Here is a 15387-nt window from a genome sequence, read left to right as displayed (position 1 = left end):
TATAAATGCTGCTAATATATTTCCTTTTTACAAAAGCATATCTAAATAGATGATTGTTTTGATGTTAATCTTTGTAAATTATGTATTACCAATTTTAACATTGGATGTAATTGCATAAAAAGCTTGCATCTCAATCCTTGAAAGTCTAGTATTAAATGGAAAAAACTTTTCCTAACTACAGAGTGGTGAGCTTGCTATTTTTTTCCTCTTTCCTAGCCTCCATTTCTCTTCCAGGTCCTCCTCCATCCTGTTTCCAAAGAGATCTTTTTCAAACCATATCATCAGCATCCTGGGCCCGACATGGGCACTCTTGCCACTGGTGACCACTGGATGAAGCCACTTCCTCAGTACTGGGATCTTCCCAGTCTGGGCCCAGCCTTAGTCCCATAGTGATCATGCCCACCGCTGTCCCTTGCATGCACACACAGCATCTCATGTAACACTCATTCACAGCCTCCACGGGTGGCAGCGATAACTTCCAGGCACGTTTTTTAGCCTGCCATCTTAGACTTGCCATCGTAAGCAGTTTACATGTGTTTATTTATCTGCTCAATCTTCAGAACAGCCCTTTTAGGTAGGTACCAAAACCCAATTTTATAGACGAGGAAAATGGAAGCAACAGAGAGGTTAATTTGCCCAAGATCATGCAGCTCGTTAGTTAATCCTCATTAGCCCTCTGTAGCTACTCCCATGTTGCGGAAGCGAAAACGAACTCAGGGCGGTTAGGCAGTTTGCCGAGCTCCCCTAGTCACTAGTGTTGGAGAAGTCCAGAATTGTTAACATTCATCTGCAAATAGCAAAGTGTCAGGAGTAGCCACAGCGTGGTCCTGCCAACAGAGGAGGGTCGGTCCACTCCTGCCAAAAGCCATACGTGCTGCCTGACGTGGGCCCAATGTGTAGCTCAAGTGCAGCTGCTTACAAGCATCAGGACAGCCAGCTGCAGGAGCACCATCTCCACTCCTAGGAGTTCCCCCTGACAGCAGTCTCTTGCAAGTGCAGGACAGTCTGACAGTCTGTTAGACGTTAATGTTTCTTCATTTGGTTTTTCCCTTTGTTTTAACCTTCTGTACCTACTATGACCGTTCTGTTCTAGATAATACAGAATAGTCATAGAACGCTAAATTGAATTTCGTGTCAATATCTGGTCTATTTTATGACGCTCTGCAAGGTCCCTCGGTGCTCTTACCCGCTGCACAGCCCTGAGGCCACGCAGTGTCACCGGACCTCAGTGATACTCTGACAGAACTGAGCTTAGGACTCTTACAGAGTAGGATGGCCCACTCTAAAACCAAGCTCCGGGGACAGGAGTCAGAAATAAGGAGAGGGCAGGTTGAATCATGGGAAATAAAAGCTGTCACACAGTGTGAGATTTCTACAGCTGCAGACATCACGGGCCCCCCCAGATCAACAGTGGTCCCCAAGCATGGAAGTCTTCCCTATGTACTGTCATACCTTCGGACGTTATGAAATGAAACTTATTTTGCAGTAGTAATTGCAGCTGAAGAAGCTTCATAAGCTGGAGCAGTCTGACTGCTAAGACCACACCGAGGACTCCAGGAGCTGCTGGAGCCCAGTGGAGAAGCATCACCCTGGAAAACAACTGAGGTGCAAACCAAGGGCATCCAAGCACGAGAAGCAAAGGGAGCACACGGAGCAGGTGAACGATACGAACTGGCCAGGAGCGGGGTCTAAGGATAAGTTAGAAAATGCAAAAGTGGGAGCCATTGTGGAGTCTCACCGAGCCTGCTCCCGAGGACTGAGAGAGCTTTGGCCTCAGCCCGTGCCTGTCTCCTGTCACCAGCCCACGTTCCCAAAGGCAAGGGGAAGCGTCAGGTGTGACCTGTGTCACCTCGGCTCTCAGCTTCCCCCAGCCATCCTGCTGCCTGGTTGTAACCACAGCTTTCTGTCCTGGCCTTGGCGATTGTCCTCTAGCCAGTCGCTTAGTGATGGCCAGTCAGTCCCACCCTGGAGCTCAGCGCCTGAGCTGCTCTCCTTTCAAAAGACTGAAAGGACTCATTAACTCCTAACAGCAATGGGTGTCAGGTGATTGTGCTTCTTAATGGTGATATTAAGTAGAAAAAAATGTGTCATTTCTTGCAGCCCTTTAATCCTCTCCTTCCCTCCAGATCTGATGAGTACAATTTCAGGGGTGTTGTGTCTCCCCACTGTTCCACATTTACTCAGGCTCCTGCCGTATCAGTCACCACAAAGCAGTCCAGTCTCAGGACTGACGGAGGGGCGCTTCTCCAGTCCTCAGGGGACAGTAAGGACTGACCTGGGCCAGAAAGGAAGCATCTCCCCCGGGCTTCTATCTGAGGCCTCCCTCCCCTCCCCCACAGCGGTGTCCTGAAACCAACAGTGACACACACACATTCAACTCCCACACTTTATTGGGACAGGAGGAAGGCCGACCACCACAGGCCCACCCACCAGGGGTGTCTGGGCCTCAGCACCTGGCACAACACGAGGACACAATAAATACAGGCAACATGGGATGGGGGGGTCACAGCTGGGGCGCCAGGCCGTTCATTGTGAGAACAGGCATACACTGTACTGGCAGAGTCCACGTACACACCAAGAAGGCAGAGGGGCAGGATTTCCGTTTTGCAGGTGCTAAGGAACGCTGCCTTATGTGGATGGGGCAGAGGAAAGATGGCATGGGGGGAAATTCTTTTGATATACTTGGAAGAAGAGCAGATTTCAACTTACAGGTGGGCATGGGCGGGAGAAGGAAAATTTATTTTACATATGGGAGGAAAGTGTCATTTGGTGACATCCGGGAGAATGCTTCTGGGATGATTGGTTTACACGGGTTACTGTGCAGAGGCCATTCCACTCCCGGGTGACAAGAGGGACAAAGGTGCAGGAGCGGAGGGTTCCGGGCCTAGAGAACAAGTGAGGTGTACCCCACGGGCACCAGCCCCTCTGCCCCGTCCCGCCCACAGCGCAGCCAGTCTTCGTCCACAGTGGCGAGGACACGCAGCACTTCCCCACGCCGGAAGCTCAGCTGCTCCGGTCCTGCAGCCGAATGGTCACAGAGAGTACGGACTGCCCTGTGGGAGCCAGAGGGAGGGGCTGGGATGAAGTGCAGTAGGGTGCCAGCTGTGCCCAGGCCTCACCCTCCCACTGTGTGGTGTGTCCCTTTGGTTTCAGCTCGGGGAACACTCATGGGCTCATGGGGACCATCTCCCCAAAGGCTGATTCTGGCCAGGGCCCCAGCCCTCTCCCGAGCTTCAGCCCTTGGCTTACCTGACATGGTTTGCACTTCTCTGTACTTCAGTTCCACGTGTGCAAACTACATGACTCAGCCTGCAAACCAGGCGCTCCTGTGCCCTCTGTGCTGGGAGACAGCACCACCTGCCACCCACCCAGCTGCTCCCAGCAAACCCAGACGCCTCGCTCCTCACATCCAGTCAGTTGTGCAATCCACCATCCCGGCCCCTCAGCTCCACCACCCCCGCCCCAGCGTGGGCCTGCCCTCTGAATCCCTGCATTCGATCCCACTGGTCTTCCTGAATCTCGGACTCCTTCCCCAGCCTCACCCTGCACATGGCAGTCGGCGGTCCTTCCCAGGCCAAGACCCCAATGGCTCCCACTGCCTCGGTGAGGTCCAGGCTCGTAACTGGCCCACTGGGGCCTCTGGCCACCCACTCACTGCTGCCAGTGCCTCCCGTCCAGCCACAAGCGGCTGTGAACCCCAGTTCCTTCCTAGCACCCCTGGGCCTCTCCGCCTTTGCATGCTGTTCGTTCTGCCACATGTACACCCCTCACCATCACTGGGCCTTCCGAGTCCCCAAACCTGGGGAAGAAGCTCTGTCTTTATGGCCCCAAAGGACTCAGCCTTCCTTTCCCAGAGCCTTTGCCACAGAAATTGAACGGCTGGTTTCTTCACGTGGTCACTTCACTGGACCACAAGCCCCCCGGAGGCCGGGGCGTTCCCTCCCCTAGCATAATGCTTGGCACATAGTAACTGCTTGGAATTATTGCCAAATGAAAGAAAAATCAAGAGGCCTAATTCCATGGATGGAGAGAAACCAAAGCAAGCTGCACAGCCCAGGGTAGGAGCAGCGCCTGGTGCCAAAGTAGGAGGCTCCACTAACTGGAAGCACAAGCCTTCAGGGTACGCACGCGGGCACATCCAGGTCCACGCCTCTGAGCCACAGGCTTTCCTAACATTGTGTCAGTCTTACAACAACCATAAATTACCCTCTGTACAGAAAAAAACGAAGGCTCAGAGATGAGTGTCACACCAAGGGACAGCAAAGATGGAATGCAGACTTAAGCACCGCTGACTTCACAGCCCGAGGCCTCACACCCTCCCCTGCGAGCACACACATCCCAGACCCTCCTTACCTGTGGGTCTGCACCATGCTGGGTACTGAGGCCTCGAGCTCCTCTGGAGAAGAGGGAGTCTCGGGAGGTGCCCCCCATTTCACCAGAGTCAGCACACTCACTGTGGGAGGCAGCCAGCTGGATGGTCTCCTGGAGGAAAGGACAGGGTCACAGAGGTCACCCCACCTTCAGAAAAAGAACCCGAGAACCCAGGGCTTTGGAGGAAGGAGGAGGCTGGGGGGACTAACCATGGCTCAAAATAGGTCAGGAGTTGGTCACAGCCGGGCAGAGCGGTGCTTGTGGGACCCAGGTAACTTTAGGGTAATAAGGGAGGTGACACCAAAGGTCTAGAACACCACCAATCACAAAAAAAAACCTGTGAGACCCACAGGCTCACCACAGTGCCTGAGGCCACTAAGCCAGCTGTGGTCAGACCCCAGGGCAGAGCGCTCAGCACATTTCTTCTTTCCCTGGAAGGGCCGAATAGTGCTTTTGGCTGAGGGCCAAGAGGCAAACCGGACAGCATTACATAGGTACCTAGGCAACCATTAAAATGTAACCACTTTAGAATGAAGCCATTTTTAGCTCATGACTCTAGAAAAACAGACTGCCAGCCTCTGACCTGAAGGACCCCTGTGGAGTTTCAAAGTAGGATCCCTGGGGGCTCTGGGAGGGAGTCAGAGGTCACGGAGGGGCCCAGTACCCCATTACCTGGACTTCAGACCTCCACCTGCTGATTCTGGGAGGCCCCCAGGCGCTCCAAACAGTCTCCCCAGCCACACGCCTCTGCCTGGTGCCACGTCCTCTGCTGGCTGCGCTCTCTCCTGGGAGCCCTCAGCCGCAGTCCCGGGCCGCCTGGATCCCCACCGGGGAAGGGAGAAGCCTTCGGTGCCCCCAGAGGCGTAGACCCGGGAGGCCTGGGTCAGCTGCTCCCACCAGCTGCCTGATGTAGGGGGGCTTGAGGGAGCTGAAGGGCCTGGAGGGGTCGCTCCCGAAGTCCCACGAAGGCTCTGGGCCAGCCGGCCCCCCCAGTGCAGCATGGCTTGCACAGTCTGCTGCAAGGCTGGGGGCGAGCCCGGGGGGGCAGGGGCCGGTGGCGGACCCGGGGGCAGCTGGTGGTGATGCTCAAAGAGCAGGTCCAGGTGGAAGGTGAGCACCGACAATGGCTGCAGCAGCAGCAGCAGCTCTGTGGACAGCGAGGGGCAGCCGCCCCGGGCCAGGGAGAAGAATCCAGTGGGCAGGTACAGGAGGGACAGCAGGCCTGGGGAAGACGGGCAGCATCAGCCCACCCAGGCCTCACTGTCTGCAGGGCATTGGGGCAGACGGACATGGCGGGGGACACGCGGATACACCCCTGCCCACGTAGAACCAAGGCCAAGAGGGAGGTACACGTGGAACAAGTGGTGACAACAAACTGAGTGATGGAAGGAGGACTTGAGGGCCATGGGAGCAAATGGGGGTGCTGGAGCCTCAGTGAAGGAGAACCCCAACGATGAATGAAGGTAACGAGGGGGCGGGAGGGGCCTGTTCTAGGTGGAAGGAGGAAGCAGAAAGGACTTGCAGGACCAGGGACAGGCCAGACTTGGGGCAGGGGAAGACGGCGGAGGCCAGAAAATGAAGACCCTCAGAGGTTACCGTGAGGACTTGGGTCTTATCCTGTCTGGGCTATGAGACTCCTTGAGCTTTAAGCAGAAGAGTAAGAAGGGCTGGGATGCAGCATCAGTGGGGACTGGCAGAACAGAGCCGTTTCCCTCCTCCCCGTAGCCTAGCAACCCCATCCTCTCCCATTTGAGCCTCTAACCTGCATCTTCCTGGAGGCTGGAAAACCACAGCTCCAACTGCTTAGTGCTAGGGGGGAAAGGTAGAAACAGGTTCAGGGAGAAGGACTCCAGCCTCCTCCGGGCAGAGACGGCAGATGAGGCTGGAAGAGGAACGGCCTTCTCTGGGAACACGGGGCACCACTACTGTGTCCCACCCACCCTACCCCTGCAGTCTCCAGGCTGCGGGAGGCGCGCCAGAGGGGACAGCCACTCACTTGAGGAGGCCCAGAATGAAGGCATGGAAGCGGCTCCGGCTGCTGGTCAGTGGGGCCAAACGGCTGACCTGGCTATACAGGGTTCCAAGGGACCGGGTGCTGGAACCTGGGGACATGGGTGCTGTCAGTCAGGCCCCAGCCCTGCCCCAGTCGCCAGCCCTGCCCCAGTCCCACACTTGCCCCCTTCACCTGGCTTCACCGAGGCCTCCACCACGCTCCAGGGGCTGCTCCTGCGCTGCCCAGTGATGAGGTCCTTCTTGAAAGGCTTCAGCCCGTCGGCCACCAGGGCGTGGAGGGCCGGACAAAGGGTGGTCAGCACCAGGTGCCCCACATCTGGGCTCAGCCGGCTGTCCCCCAACTGGGCCTGGAGGCAGCACAGTGGGTGTAGGTCCAGAGATACCTCCAGCCCCGGAGCTACATTCGTCTGTTCACTCCCCAACACCATCCCACAGCCACCTTCACCTTTTGAACCAAGTTCCGGGCTGCCCCAAAGTGCGAGATGATTTTATCCACTGAAGCGCTCACGGCTATCAGGAGACCTGGGAGCGGGGCAGGCAGGGAAGAAGTATCAAAGTCCCCGTCTCTCCGGGCACACCCAAGGGACTTGAAGAGACAGTTAATGCAATCTGACCATGAAAGAGGAGGGCCAAAGTGAGGTGAGGGGCTGTTGATTACGAAGCCAGGGGCCAAGAGGCTGGGTGTCCTACCTTTCTTCTGCTCCTGCAGCTGGCCAGTCCCACTCTGGGCTTCTGCCATCCACAGTCGCTGGGCCCCGGGGACACCGGCGAAAGACCAGGAACTACGGACTGCAGGAAGGGAAGAAGAACGCGGTGACACTCACCAAGGGTTACCCCAGGACTCCAGGCTTCCGCACAGGTCACCTCCAGCGAGTCCACAGCGCCCCCGCTGCTGAAGAGTCTTGGGAGAGGGGGACACAGGGCTGGGTAGAGCACGGGGCAGGTCGAGACGGGCCCCCGGAGTGAAATCCTGCTCAGACCCCTGCACTCGCCGCCGCTCTCCACCGCCCCTTCCCCGTTCCCATTCCCTTCCTCAGGTCCGAGCTCCCACCTCCCCGATCCCGGAAATCCTGGCGCGGGGACAGCCGCGCTCACCTCCCACCCGCCCGCCCGCCTGACCAGGGCCTGTCACTGAGCGGGAGATAACAGGACGAGGAAAGGGAGGAGCACCCTGCGCCCGCCCGCGGAGACTGGGCACGTGGGGAGTCCCGACCAATGGAAAGACAGACAGACGGGAATGGGAGGAGAGTGGGAAGGAGAGGAGACCCTAGGACTGGGAGGCTGGAAGGCGCCGGAAAGGGGAAACCCGGGTCTTTTGCCTGCATTCGGCGGAGGGCGTGACCACGACCACTTCAACCAAGGGGCTCCGGGAGTTTCCCGAGCAAGATGGGGGTCAGGCCGTAACTGCACCGGTCAGGGAATCCACAGAGTGTGCGACCCAAGGTCCCTCCCTAACACTGGATTTGCTGGGACCCCCCTTAAACTCAGTATAGAAGCTGCACAAGCCCACTTCCACTACGCCTGGGCCTCCAGGGAGAGGGGCCTGGCCACGCAAGGCGGAGAGGAGCAACCTCCCCCCCACGCAGGACCGGGCCAGATTCCGCATAACCAATGAACTTGCTAGGAATCGGCCCCGGGTCGAGGGGCGGGGCCGAAGCGGGTAACCCGGGAAAAAACTTGAAGCGGAGGTCTGGGCGGGGCTTATGAGTGGGCGGGGCTGCCTGGGGGCGTGGCCTGCGGGGCCAGCCCGTGTCCGTCTTACGTAGCCTGGGCGGAGGCGGTGGGCTCCTGGTCCAGCGAGGGGCCTTCGGCGGACGAGGTGGCGGTGGCAACGTGGGGGCAGGTACCTGGCGGGGTGGGGGAGCCGCGGCAGGGAAGGTGCTACTTCTGGGAAACAGCGGGGACAGCAGCAGTGCCAGCTCAGGGCTGGCCAGGCAGGGCAGGGCTCCCCGAGCCGGAGGCGAATAGGCTCCCACTGGGGACAGGCGGACAGGCAGCAGCTGCTCCTCTGGCGGGCTCGGCGCCCCCAGCAGCCGCAGCCCCGCGCCCGGCCAGCGGGCCAGAGGCGCCAGGAGCAGAGACCCAGCTGCGCCCGCGCCCCCACCCTCCAACAGGGGGCGCCCGTCGGCCGAGAACCGGAAAACCAGGGGCCGAGGGAGCAGGAGGGGACGGGCTGCAGGCGGGATTGGCGGGGCAGGTGCGGAGGGGAAGGACGGCAGCGGGACCGGCAGCCAGGCAAGGAGGGGCGGGAGAAAGAGGGAGCAAAGAGTTAGTCCCGTAACCCAACAACCCACCCAGTTTCCCTTTCCCGGAGCGCTCCCTGGTAGAAAGGGACGGGGAGGATGGGTGACACAGAATGGAGGGGAAACAGAGGGGACCGGGTAGTAAACTTTGGAGGCATGGGCGAGGCCGAAGCCCAGCCCTTCTGCTACTTCCTCCTGCGGCCTCTTACCCTCAAGGCCGGCCTGCGCGCCCGGCTCCTCCGGTTCCTTCGTGGCCGGGGCCTCCTCGCCAGCCGCGGGGCTGATCGCCCTGCCCTCCTCCGGCTGGCCCTCGGCTATGGGCTGCAGCCCCGGTCGGTTCTTCTTCCTCCGGGCCGGGGCGGGACCAAGGCCCAGCCAGCTGGGGGGTCTCGGGGCGGGACTGGTGGGGGCGGGGCCCGGCTTCGGGACCGAAGTTCCTTGAAGGTGGTGACTTCCCGGGGAGGCGCCGCGGAGCCGCCCAGAGACCCGGTGGGGGGCTGCTCGGTGTCGGGCGAGAAGACTATGAGCCAGTCACTGCGATCTTTCTTGGCCTGTGGCACAAGGGGCAGCCCCGGGCCCCGCTTGCGCTTCTGGGCCAGCTCGTGGAAGGACGTGATTGTCCGGTGGGGCACCGGCTCCTCGCTGACGTCACTTCTCCATCCCCCATCAATTTTCCCTGCATCTGTTTTCAAGCCAGAATCAGTTATTCCTGTGTTGGTTTTCCAACCGGACTCGAATTTTCCGGGTTCAGTTTTCCAACTAGAGTTAGTATTCCCATTGATTTTCCAACCAGAGTTATTGTTGTCAGTGATTTTCCAGCCAGCTTCAGTTTTCTCTGTGTCACTTTTCCAAATGGGGTTGATTTTCCAACTAGGTTCGGTTTTCCCAGCGTCGATCTTCCCATCATCCACCTCCAGGAGCTCGGAGGTAGGGAGGTCCTGCTCCCCACCCTCGTCCTCTTCCTCTAGCCCTGGAGAAGGGAGGTCCTGGCCGGTGGTCAGGGCGTTGCAGTTGGAGTCCAGGCCAGGGCCGGGTGGCGATGAAGCCCCGGAGCAGGAATCAGGAGAACAGCAGAAGCTGTCCGGAGAGCAGGCGCCAGGGCCTGCGGAAGCCAGTGGGGAGCCCTGCTCCAGGGGGAGGATGCTAGGCTGAGGGTGGACATCTTCGTCGCCAGGGAGGTCCCGCGAGTAGACTGAGATGGGGGACTCGTCAGGGCTGAGGTCTGAGCAGGAGCTAAGAGAGGACGAGCAGCCCGGGTCCGAGGGAGAGGCAGCCCCCGCTTCCTCCTGTGCTGGGTCCTGCCGCGTTTCTAGGCCTGGCCCGTGCTCCTGGCAGCATCGGCAGGGCACGGCGGGGCTGTTGGAATTGGCGTCCACCAGGGTCCCGCTGCAGGGACCCCGCCGCTCCTTGCCCCCGGTGTCCCCTGGGGGAGGGGATGTGCTCAAAGGCCCCTCGCGTAGCTCAGGACGGCGCGACAAGTGCAGGCCCAAGGAGACATGCTGGAGGTGGATGTGGTTGAGGTTGCAGAGCAAAGCCCTCTGAGGGGACAGCATGGTGCCGGAGGCGACGGGGTGGCCTCTAGAGAATGAGGAGAACCGGGCCTCTCACATCCGCCTACCTGGCAACCGCCGCGATGCAGACCTAGAAGACAGGGGTGGTGAACCTCAGCCAGTGAGGGCGCCGGCCGCGGGAAGGACACCAAGGTGACTGATGGCTGGAGCAGGCCTGGGCAGGCGATGGCTGCTTTGGACAATATTCAAATGAGATGCAAATGACCATCTACTGGCCTTTAGTTTCCTCTGCAGTGTTTGCAGGTGGAGTCGAATGTAACCCCCCGGGAATGGGGCGGGGAGAATCAGGGAATGCGGCTGCGCTCTGGATCTCCGTGGAAGTGCGGGGGCTTGAAAAAGGATGCGGACCAGGATGGACCCCAGGTCCTCTCTGCCGCAATCACTCCCAGAGGGAGCAGCCAAGCGAGGCCCCGCCCAGATGCTCTGAAAAGGGGAGCGGAAGTGAGGCGCGTCTGGCTGGTTCATGCGGGAAAGGGGCTGGTGCGCGGGGAAGGACTGAGCAGCACAGACCCCGGAGGGCTCCAGCCTACTGGCGCGGTGCACCTACGCCCTGCTGGAACCCGTGTGTCCGTCCATTCTCTCCGCACTTGTCCATCACCCAGCCACCACCACACCCCTGTTCATTTTCATTGCTCCCTCCTGCCCCACCCCGCATGCCCGATCCATTCATCCACACCCCCAGGCCGACCTCCTCACCGTGGTCCTCCTGCAGCCGCTCCCAGCCTTGGGCTCTCCTGTGGCTCCCCCGGACCCCGCCCGTCCCTGGTCCCCGCAGATCCCCGCACAGAACGGAGGGGAGGGGCGCGAGGACAGCCCACAGCGCTGCGCAGCCGCGCCCCTTCACGCTTGGGCGGGGCGTGGCTCTGACCCAGCCCCCAGCACTTCACGTCTTGCTTGTGTCACCCGCCTAGGCCCATCTGGCAGTTTAGGGGATGTCCTAAGGGATCTGGAAGGCCAGGCCAGCAGTCCTGGCTTCCGTGCAGCCAGCCCCCAGTCTAACCACTGGCCAGAGCTGTGGCCCTGGCTGGTACAGGCAAAAACAGAGCCACAAAGTTAGACAGTACAGCGGGTCCTCGGATGACAGTCCATCCATTGGGCTTCCTTGTGCCATCGAGGAAAAAAAGCCGTTCTGGCTGGGTCCGCTGTGTGAAGTTGGCATGTCTCCCCATATCTGTGTGCATATTTTCCCGGGGACTCCGGTTTCCTCCCACATCCCCAAGGTTTGCACGTTAGGTGAAAAGGCTTAGGCGTGTGGACATTACGCCAAGTGGGTGTACGTGTGAGCCCTGCGACAAAGGGCGTCCTGTCCAGGGTCATCTCCCACCACCCCCGCGACCCCAAACGGGACTAAACGGGTTGGAAAATAATATTGCTTTTAGTCATCTTTCGTAAATGTATGTGTAGCTCACGTTTATTTCATTATTTAATATTAAAAGTGTCCTGGGTCTTTATTTAGAAGTTTGGTGTTTTTGTGACCAGAAATATGCCGTAGGCACTTAACTCATTTATATCGATTAGCCTGAGGTAAAATTGATGTTGTTACACGTCCGTTTTCTTCCGTTTTCAAGAGCCAACGGAAGGTCAGCAGACCAAGTAGTTTAGTGAGTGGCCCCTCCCCAGCCTGGGAGCCTCTAGTTCACTTTTTCCGCTTGTAAAGCTTGTTTGCCGGCCCCAGGAAGATGGCTGGGGGCAGGGGCGGGGCGCACTGCTCTATGAGAGCCACCAGGCGATTGTAACTGTCCTCCTCATACTGCGCGTATACGGCTGGCAGGTCCAGATCCTTGTACAGCGCCTTCACCCGGGCCACCTTCTCGGCTTCCTTCTGCCCGTAATTCTCCTGCAAGGGGTTGGAGGCAGGAAGACAGGCTTAGCCTTCCCCCAGCGCCCCTCACCTGTATATCCCAAAACACCTTCGAGGCCATTCACAATTTCAATGTCTACCACCCTGAACTCCCCCCTCCCCACCCCAGTGCTCAGTCAGATCCTGGCTCAGCCTTCAGCTTCCTCTCCGCAGGGTCTCTGACCCCGGGGAACTGTTGACATTTGGGACCAGGTCATTCTGTGTCGTGGGGGCCGTGGGGGCCGCTGTGAACTGTAAGGCGTGTGGCAGTGTTCCTGCCCTCCCTCTGTCACTAGATGCCTGTAGCACGTGCACACACCCCAAGTTGTGACAAAAGTGCTCATGCTGCCAAGTGTCCCGTGTGGTGAAAACCGCCCGCTCATCGGCTCGGGGACCCACAGCCCTCTTGCCAGCACCTGTAGGATCTGACGCTGCTCCGGAGAGGCCCGGAGCAGACACTGGACCACCAGCCAGCTGCATTTGTTGTCCTGGATGTCAGTGCCAATCTTGCCCGTCACACTGGGGTCCCCAAAGAGGTCGAGGTAGTCATCCTGGGCAGGGAGCAGAAAACGGGGTGAAGAGGCCCTAGGGCAGGGAAGGAGAACCAGTGCCTGGAGCCCTCTTACCTGAATCTGAAAGAACTCTCCAATCTCCAGCAGGATCTTCTTGGCGCTGCTGTGTTCCTTCTCCTCGTCGATGCCCGCCTGGCGAGGGGTGAGTAAGCCGGTCACCAGAGCTGCCTTCGCCGCCCTGTGCGGCCCCCACGTCTTCTTTCCTCTCCTTTCTGACACCCCCGGCCTCCTGATCTAGGCGGACCCACTGATGGTCCAATCTCTACCCCACTCATTTTTAGCTAGGCCTTCCTACACGTCGTAGCAGAGATTACTGTTATGGGCGCCCTCAAACTATCTCTCCTTTCCTGAGGATGTCCCTGGGTCACACTGATCCTTCTTCCTAATCTTTTTGCTCCCTCTGACTTCTTTCAGAGTGAAAAGGACAGTTGGAGAAGCAAGGTCAGAGGAGGCAGTTAATGCCACTGACCGCCCACGAATCCCACCTGCATTCTCTCCTCCCCACTCTTGTCCACAGGCAGATGGAGGACTTCTTGTTCCCCTATGATGGGACAACCACTTTCATACCACGTGCCTTGATGAACCTTTACAACAAACCCGGGAGGTGGGGGTTCTATCTTACAGCTGAGGAAACAGACTCAGAGAGAATACCTAACTTGCTCAAGGTCACACAGCCACCAGTAGGGAAACCAGACCGTCCAGAGTTGTCTGCTCTGCGCCCTCCTGTCCAAAAGCCCACCTGAGTGGGCAGCAACGGGTGTGGCGCTCACTCACCATATACATGGCAGCAGCTACAGGGAGGTACAAACTGTAGAAAGCTGTCTTGTACTTGACGATAGATTTGTACCTGAGTAGGGGGAGAAGACAGACTCCTCAGAAGGGGGAGGCTCACTGCAGCCCTCCCTCACTGTGCACGTATGGTTCCCACTGCCCCTCACCGCTTCTCAGTGAATCTGCCCAGATCCACTTTGTCCTGCGGGGCTGTCATGAGGTCCAGGGTCTGTCCAATCTCAGTCTGATAGGAAGTCTACGGAGGAAGATGGCCCATGAGGCGGGCTTTCTCCAGGGCTGGGGAGCCCTAGAATCCTGGGGCCCACATCCCATACCCGCTGACAAGTGGGCAGAGGCTGAAAGGCAGCAAGAGGGAGAGAGGACCCCCAAACTCAAGGCCCATATTCCTACACACACGCAGCCCTTTCTCACTCCTGCCAATCACACAGGGAGAGTGCCCTGCTGTTGCCGCCACCGCCACCGCCACCGCCACCGCCACCCTCTCTACCTCCTGCCTCGCATTCTTTCTCTTCTCAGCAGACCAGAGCCTCTCCTATGCCCTGAACCCAGCTAGATGAGGACAGATGGCCTGTTGGGGCCGAGGGTACCGGCAGCCACCAGGCTGGCACCCTCGTCTGCAGCCCACCTGCAGGAAGAGCTCAATCAGGTTCAGGTAATAGGGCTGCTCCCGGCAGTAGAACTTCAGCAGGCGATAGACACATGCTTCCAGAAGAAGAGCATCATTAATAGCATCCAGACCTATGCCTGGCTGTCGGGCACAGAGAGGAGGAGAAAAACAGGCCATCAGTCTCGGCCTGGACGCAGACCAAGAGCCTGTCCTCTGGGCACCTCGACAGGCTGTGCCACCTCCCAGTGGCCTGTTCCCAAGCCCCTTTACCTTCTGATACCAGCAGGTCTTCCCCCGTCGGATGAGGGATGAATCCATGATGTCGTCTGTCACCAGGAAGAAAGCTTGGAGCTAGGAAGAGAAGAGTGGAATGCGACCCTCAGGGCTCCTTGTCACACTGTCCCTTCCACCAGTAATACAGCTGCTCCTGAGAATCACTAAGCAAGGTGGGGAGGCCAGGGACTCGTTCTGGGTTGTGGGACTTTGGCAAGTTATGTGACCTCGTGGGCTCACGCTTCCCAAGTATAAACGGGACTGAAACACCTGATTTCAGATTAAGAGACGACAAGAGATCTGTGACATCTCTGGACAAGCAGCCCCCGACGGCCCCTGGTATCAGGGAGACAATGAAACCTCTTCAAATACTGTACTCTTGCTAAAAACGTCAATAAATGCTTCCAATAAGATTTCTTCGTGCAACCTGACTGTGCATGACTTCTGAAACATGCTGTCCCCGGGCTGCTGACACAAGACAACGGTCAGGAACAAATCTCCCTCTCAGGAAGCTCCTCTGGGGGTACAGAGCTAATGGGACTGAACTGATGTGTGACTCCTGGTGACTGTCACCCATGGGTCTCGAACACCTTGAAGCACTCTTAAACATTAGCAAAGAGTTCCCACTCTGAGCGCCTCCGTGAAGGCGGCGAAACGTGCTGGTCTCCCCTCTAGACTGAGCTCCTTGGAGGTGGGGGCGATGTGTGACCACTCAGCATTCCCAGAGCTAGCACAGCGCCCATCCCAGAGTGGGTGTGTCTTAAGGTTCGGCCAATAACTAAATAAACGAAACGCCCTCATGTTCCCCACGGCACTTCTTGCTGTCAAGCTACACATTCTGGCTCCTTAAAACAGCTTTTCAAGACGTGACTTTTAAATCTTCACCAAGTCCTGATGTGTGTGCACTCTGGTGGGTCTGTACTGCTCAGAGGAAGCACCTGACTGCACCCACCGGCTCCGGTGTAGGCCATGCAGAAAGGGCCATGCCCCTCGTTCAGGCCAAGTCCCTGGGGAAGGAGGTTCCATCTGCACCCCGACCTCTGCCCTCACCTTGGGGTGGGGCCTGGGCTTTCCACAGGGGCGCATGTTTTATTTACATTGTTTT

General features: G+C 58.4%; 2 protein-coding genes and 1 long non-coding RNA gene across 9 annotated transcripts in view; 1 reads left to right on the top strand and 2 right to left on the bottom strand.

The window, feature by feature from the left end:
- Window positions 1–2370: 2370 nt before the first annotated feature.
- Window positions 2371–10830, bottom strand: RUSC1 (RUN and SH3 domain containing 1). Its single transcript, XM_019662508.1, is given in 10 exon segments — window positions 2371–3053; window positions 4354–4482; window positions 5044–5593; window positions 6134–6180; window positions 6368–6473; window positions 6557–6731; window positions 6830–6906; window positions 7075–7173; window positions 8837–8977; window positions 8980–10830. Coding segments are annotated over 10 exon segments (2694 nt in total). The 5' UTR covers window positions 10181–10830; the 3' UTR covers window positions 2371–2884.
- Window positions 8138–15375, top strand: LOC109393391 (uncharacterized). The gene is made up of 3 exons (XR_002126246.1): window positions 8138–8227; window positions 12695–12752; window positions 14296–15375. It is a non-coding gene; the product is annotated as an uncharacterized LOC109393391 (long non-coding RNA).
- FDPS (farnesyl diphosphate synthase) overlaps window positions 11572–15387 on the bottom strand; it is a 9289-nt gene continuing 5473 nt past the window's right edge. For 6 of the 7 annotated variants that reach the window (XM_019662521.1, XM_019662517.1, XM_019662520.1 and 3 more), the window contains 7 exons: window positions 14280–14360; window positions 14028–14150; window positions 13549–13637; window positions 13385–13457; window positions 12665–12742; window positions 12455–12589; window positions 11573–12035 (listed from right to left, as the gene is read on the bottom strand). In XM_019662521.1, the coding sequence (XP_019518066.1) occupies window positions 11835–12035; window positions 12455–12589; window positions 12665–12742; window positions 13385–13457; window positions 13549–13637; window positions 14028–14150; window positions 14280–14360 (780 nt within the window). In that variant the 3' untranslated portion in view covers window positions 11573–11834. Of the gene's footprint in view, window positions 12036–12454; window positions 12590–12664; window positions 12743–13384; window positions 13458–13548; window positions 13638–14027; window positions 14151–14279; window positions 14361–15387 lie in introns of all 7 variants that reach the window. The other variant, XM_019662515.1, reaches the window with a different exon arrangement.

Source organism: Hipposideros armiger, unplaced genomic scaffold (genome assembly GCF_001890085.2).
Source record: "Hipposideros armiger isolate ML-2016 unplaced genomic scaffold, ASM189008v1 scaffold_378, whole genome shotgun sequence".
NCBI classification, from domain to species: Eukaryota; Metazoa; Chordata; class Mammalia; order Chiroptera; family Hipposideridae; genus Hipposideros; species Hipposideros armiger.
The sequence above is the reverse complement of the archived record's forward strand: the minus strand, read 5'-3'. Positions and strand labels throughout refer to the sequence as shown.